General features: G+C 54.1%; 1 protein-coding gene across 3 annotated transcripts in view; it reads left to right on the top strand.

Moving 5' to 3' along the window:
• The window catches only part of DIP2C (disco interacting protein 2 homolog C), a 345,413-nt gene that overhangs the window by 196,254 nt on the left and 143,159 nt on the right, over positions 1-6,000 (top strand). For all 3 annotated transcript variants that reach the window (XM_059403972.1, XM_059403973.1, XM_059403974.1), the window contains one exon: positions 2,046-2,171. In XM_059403972.1, the coding sequence (XP_059259955.1) occupies positions 2,046-2,171 (126 nt within the window). The remainder of the gene's footprint in view (positions 1-2,045; positions 2,172-6,000) is intronic.

Raw genomic sequence — 6,000 nt, 5'->3', positions numbered from 1 at the left:
CCAATCAAGACCTGAGCTTAACTGGCTGCGCACCCCGGTGCCCGAGGCTTAGCTTCTGTGTCCCCTTGTACCTGTGATATGTAAAGAACTACTGTGAATCGCGATGAAAAGGCAGTTCAAAGTCTGGACTAAACTTGAACAGTCACTTGACAACAGAAGGCTCACTCGAGTCCAGCAGGCCCGTGGCAGGAGCTCGGCCTCGGCCGTCAGGTGAATGCAGACCGACATGCCCAGCCAGAGCCCCCTTCCCAGCCGTGATGGCGTATGCTGTGGAAAGCCCGAGAGGACCAGGTGTTGGTAAGGAGTCTCCTGCACAGTGGACGGAGATGGGAACTACCGTAACCGCTGGCGAGTGGTTTGGTGATTTCTTTAAAATTAAAACCTGCACTTGCCGAAAGCCTAGCAATGACATGTCTCTAGGCATTTAGCGAAGAGGAATGACAGTGCCCCATAAACATGTGTACGCGTCTTCGCTGCAGGTGTTTCGTGATGGCCCAGAACGGGACGTGACACAAACATCCGCCAAGCGGACACGTATGAACGAGTGACGATACATTCGTAGGTTGCATCAGGTCGCGCCGGGCAAACCCTACCATGTGCTGAGACACACAGCCGGGGCGGCGAATGGCTCCAGCACGACCGCGATCGCGTCGAATCCGTAGGTCCTCTGACGTCTGCGATTCTGTTTGTGTGAGGGCCGAGAGCCGAGGACCGCGGGTCGGAACCCCCGGCGGCGGCGTTTACTCGGGGTGGGGTGCGCTGGCAGGACGCAGGGAACGTGGGTTGATGGTCGGGTGCACGCGTCGGCGGGGGCGGTGTTCCTGCGGGCCCATCTCCACGTGCTAGAGTCTGGTTGCTCTGAAGACCCGAGCAGCTCGCCGCACGGACATTTTACACTCTTCTGACCTGTAAATGAGTGCTGACCCGCTTCATGGCTCTTCTTTCCGCGGGGTCTTTTCACGCTTCCTCCAAGAGGAGGTGCGGGCTGCGGGGGCCGGGGCGCGACGGGGCGGCTCGGGTCTGAGACGCCCGCGGGAGATTTCCCAGGAGCCGCCGGGGCGTGGTGTTTGGCGGCGGAGGGTGTGGGCCCCAGACGGGTTCACGGCCGGCCTCACACCCCGGCCTCACACCCTGCAGTGCCGCTCGCCATGCGAGTGCCTGGGACGGCCTCACGCCTGCGCCGCCTCGTCCGGGAAGTACCAGGGACGCCTCCTCGGTGGCCTCGTGGGGCCGAGTTCGTGGAGCCCAGGCGCCTGACTTCGGCCTCCCTGTCAGACGGGACGCGGGAGCCGGGCTGCCTGGCCCCCTCAGAAGCCCTCGTCCTGGCGCGTCCGTCCCCAGGCCGGCGTCTCTCTGCCGCTGACTCCCCTTCCCCACGGGAGCCGCACCTCGTCTGTGCCCGGGGAGCACGGTGGCAGCCTGTGATTCGCCCTGGTCACACCTCACACCGACACGGCTCTCCCTGGCCTCCGCGCGCAGTGGGCCTCCTGCCCCCGGTGACTGCCTTTTCGGTGTCCCTTAGCCGTGAGGAAGTCAGCTGAGCGACACCGCGCCTGTCCGCCCCGGGGCGCTGGCAGGGCGGCGTGCAGTAGGACTGTGGGGAGTCCAGTGGGTTCATCCACTCAAAAGGCCAAACACAGCGACCGGCCCGAGAGCCCGCTGTCGTCCGTGGGAATCGCGGCTGCAGCCTGTGAGGCGCCACACGGGCCGCGGCCGGACGTGGACGGGATCGCGAGGTTTGACAGGGGCGGCCCCTGAGGAGGCTCCCACCGGCCAGCTGAGGGAGGAGAGGTCAGACGGCACTCGGCGGCCAGTACGTGGTTCTCTGTACGGGCGCCGGCGTACGAAGCGGAACAATGGAGTCTGAATGACTTTGGTTGTCGTTTCTGCGGCTTTCGGGGCTTTTCCTTCCTTCCCCCCGTGTGTCTGTGACAGTTTCCGCAGGAGCATCGGCTGTTCCAGGGACCAGACCGTCGGGGGTCAAAGGACGGGGGCCTTCCGGATGTCCCTGAACAACGGGCTGACCGGGGGGTCTTGTCTTTCAGACGTGCACACGGAGGCCGTGCAGGCGGCGCTGGCCAAGCACAAGGAGAGGAAGATGGCGGTGCCCATGCCTTCCAAGCGCAGGTCCTTGGTGGTGCAGACCTCGATGGACGCCTACACACCCCCAGGTGAGCGGCCGGCCCGGCGTCCGCTTCCCGGCGTGACGCGTGGGCCTCGCAGTCGCCCCGCTCGCTCGGCCGGCCCCCGGCTCTGTGGCTGTGGGGACGGCGGGCGCTCTGACTCCGACGCCGCGAGCCGGCGGGCCGGCGTGTGCACCCTCGGCCCAGCTTGGAGGGAAGACGACCGTGGTGGCCGTGTCTGTGCCATGTGCATTTGAATCTCCTCATGGGGATTCGTCGACGAGACAGCCCGTGACGTTGGGGGAGACTCTCCTTAATGCCTCGCGCAGCCGGAGGGGAGCTCGGGCCTCCGCAGCTGTGACTGAGCTGGGGCTGCTCTTCTGCCTCGATCGGTCTGTGCGTCTTCCCAGTTCCTTCGCGTACACATATGCCATGACGTTATAGTGTGAAACTAGAGGGAGTGGACAATGTGTGCATTTACCTCAGCCTGGGGTCCTCACCGTTTTCCTGCAGTGTCAGGTGGTGCTTTGGTTTCTGGACGGTGCCACGTCTGTCACAGCTGCTCACGTCTGCTGTGGTCGTGTGACCGCAGCCACAGGCAATGTGTCCGTGAGTGGCTGTGGCTGTGTGCCGATAAAACTTTATTCACAAGGACCGGCAGAGGGCCAGTTGGGTCCACAGGCCTGCTGATGACCCCAGTCTAAGCGGTTGATAATTACCCAGGTTCTCTGCTTCGCTTTACCCAAATCATGGCGGTCTTCCTTTGATGACCCTCGAAACCGAAGCGCGAAGTTGTAGTATCCGGTACCTTTAGAAAACGTGAAGGGTTGAGCCTAATTTACTTGGTGTTCTGTCTGTGAGTTGGGTCCCAGTGTTATTCGTGGTGCTGTTGCCACTCTGCCTTTCTGCAGACCTAAGTCACCTTGCACAGTAAGCACAGAAGAGCGCTTACGACACTTCTTGGAGTGTTTGGACGTTTAGTCCTGAGTGTCCGCAGGCAGTGAGACTAGCAGAAGCCCCTCAACTCCAAGATGCACACAACACACTGACTCAGCGTTTCCGCTCCCTGTGATCCGTGTGGTCACCGTGTCGGCGTTTGACGTCGGCGGACTGTCCACTGTGATCCCCACACTGCGCTCTGTGTCACCAGACTCAACCAGTTTTATACCCGGAAGTTTGTGCCCCTCAGTCCCAGTCACCTGTTCTGTGCCTCCTGCACACTTCCCCTCCAGTCCCACCAGCTTGGTCTGCGTATTTGATTTCTGGTTTTCATTTGTTCGTTTGTTGTGCTTTTTCTAGATTCCATGCGTGAGTGGAAACATACCCTATTTGTCCTTCTGTGACTTATTTCACTCTGCGTAATGCCCTCAGGGTCCCTCCAGGTCACAGCACGTGGCTGAGTAACATGCCGTTGTGAATCTGCACCCCTTGTCTCCAGCCAGTCGTCCGCCCGTGGACACTTGGGCGGTTTCCGTGTCTTGCTTATGGTAAATAACGCCATGGAAGACACGGGGGAGCTTACATCTCTCTGAGTCAGTGTTTCCATTTTCTTCTGATAAACACCCAGAAGCAGATTGCTGGGTCAAAGGGTAGTTCTGCGTTTAACTTTGTGAGGAACCTTCCTGCTGTTTTCCAGAAGGGGCGCACCATTTGCACTCCCCCCAACAGTGCAAGAAGGTTCCCCTTTCCCTCCTCCTTCCCGACCCTTGTTGTTGTCTTTTTGGTACCAGTCATTCTGACAGACGTGGAAGTGAGGCATGATTTTGATTGTATTTGCCTGAGGATGAGTGACGTTGTGCATCTCCCCTCATGTCTGTTGGCTGTCTGGATGTCTTCTCTGGAAAAGGCCTGTTGAGGTCCTCTGCCCGCTTTTTACTCAGATCATTTGGATTTTTTTTCTTTTCCTTTTTTGGTCTTGAGTTGTAGGAATTCTTTGTATATTTTGGAGTTAATCCCTTATCAGATATGTGATTTGCAAATACCTTCTTCTGTTCCGTAGGTTCCCTTTTTGCTTTGTTGATGGTCTCTCCCACTGTGCAGAGCTTTTCAGTCTGAGTCGTCATTACTCACTTGTGCTCTTGTTTCTCCCACGTGAGGAGAGAGACGCAAAAAACATTGCGAAGGCCCGTGTCCAGGAGTCTGCTGGCTGTTGTTTAAGGAGTGTTACGGTTTTCAGTCTCACACTTAGATCTATGATCCGTTTTGAGTGTGTTTTCGTGTGTGTTGTAAGAAAGTGGTCGGGTTCATTCTTCTGCATGGGACTGTCCCGTGATCCCAGCACCACTTTTCTCCACTGCATCATCTTGCCTTGTTTGTCACAATTCACAGACCGTATGAACGGGTTTATGTGTGGACTCTCTACTCTATTAATGTGGTGAAGAGTTTGATTTTGTTTATTTTTGTTTAACAAACAGAATGGATTTCCAAGGGTATGAAACCCACTTAAACCAAGTGTTTAGAACTAGACAGCATTCACGGAGATGGACATTATTCTGAGCTACTTTTATATGAAAAATGATGAGTTTAAAATGCCAGGAGCAGTGGGATGGTTCATATGGGCTTTTTCACATTTTGAATCCGTCCCCAGAAATGTTTTCATGTCATACACAATGAAAGACAGAACTTTAGAAAATCAAACATGATACAGATATCTTTGCAAAATATAAAAGGACATTATTGGAAATGTTATTGTTGATGAAATTTTTGCATTTAATTTTTTGACTAGCCCTTTCTTGTATACCACATAATACCTTCCGTGAATCGTCACGTGACAGTCGGAGAGACAGCATTGTGTGGGATAGTTTTGTACAATCAAACGCCAGCACCATCAGCGCAAAGGAGCAAAACTTAGGGCTCAGCTCCGTCGCTCTCATGTCTTCCTTGGTCGCGGGTAAACGCTGGTGAGAGCCCATATTGTGTCCGTGGCTCTTCAGAGCGTGTTCCTGAAGATTACGTTTTCTGTGTGGAAGGACTGGTCACTCACCAGTACCACGGTCTCTAGAAAAGATCTAATTAGGATCGTTACACTGCTATTCTTTTATAGCAGAAGCTTTCTTTTGTTTTTTACACAAAAATATAACAAGAATTTGCTGGCGCTTCTGCTTCTCCCCCTAGAGAAATGACCGATACTAGACTGCCCCAGCCGCCGTAAGCGATGAATGGTAGCGCTGCCCCGGATGAGCAAGGCAGTGGTTGCGTGCATGGGCTTCCCGCAGTGAAAGGGCATCCTGAGAGCAGGACAGTTTGGGAGCGGAGCCCGCTGTTCCCGCTGTTTTGCCTGGAGAAAATGTTCAGACCATGGCCCAGGAATCGAGATCTGAGTGAGACTGGCCATTCTGCGGCCTTGAAGAGGCAGGTATCTGGGTTCAAGCAGGGGAAGGGACTAGAGCTTCCCGCAGATCCACACTGGCAAAGAACAACTCCAAGTCTGCTCAGTGTCAAGATGATCAATGGTAATTGACCTGCTTGCTGAAATAATAATCACGAGGCTTTAGAGGAAGGTTATAGAATCCAGAGTCTCAACGTGGCAGCCACGATGTCTGCTAGTCTGTAAACAGTCACCAGATGTGAAGAGATACAGGAAATGTAATCTGTGGCCACAGAAAAAGCAGTCAGAATGAAACGAACATAAGATGGCCACCATCGTGCTCTTGGTTACCACTAAGAGGTGTAGCTGGCCTCAATTGTATTTGCTGGAAATGTGAAATTTACACCAGATTTTGAAGAGTTAATACTTAAAAAAAAAAAATCACTGGAAGGTATTTAATTAATTTTTGCATTAATTATTTATTGAAATAATACTATTTTGAATATTTTGAGTTAAATAATACATTCTTAAAATTAATTGTATCTATTCATGGACTTTCCAGTGTGGTTA

This window comes from Mustela nigripes, chromosome 6 (genome assembly GCF_022355385.1).
Source record: "Mustela nigripes isolate SB6536 chromosome 6, MUSNIG.SB6536, whole genome shotgun sequence".
NCBI classification, from domain to species: domain Eukaryota; kingdom Metazoa; phylum Chordata; class Mammalia; order Carnivora; family Mustelidae; genus Mustela; species Mustela nigripes.
Note: the sequence above shows the minus strand (reverse complement) of the source record. Positions and strands in the feature narration are given on the sequence as shown.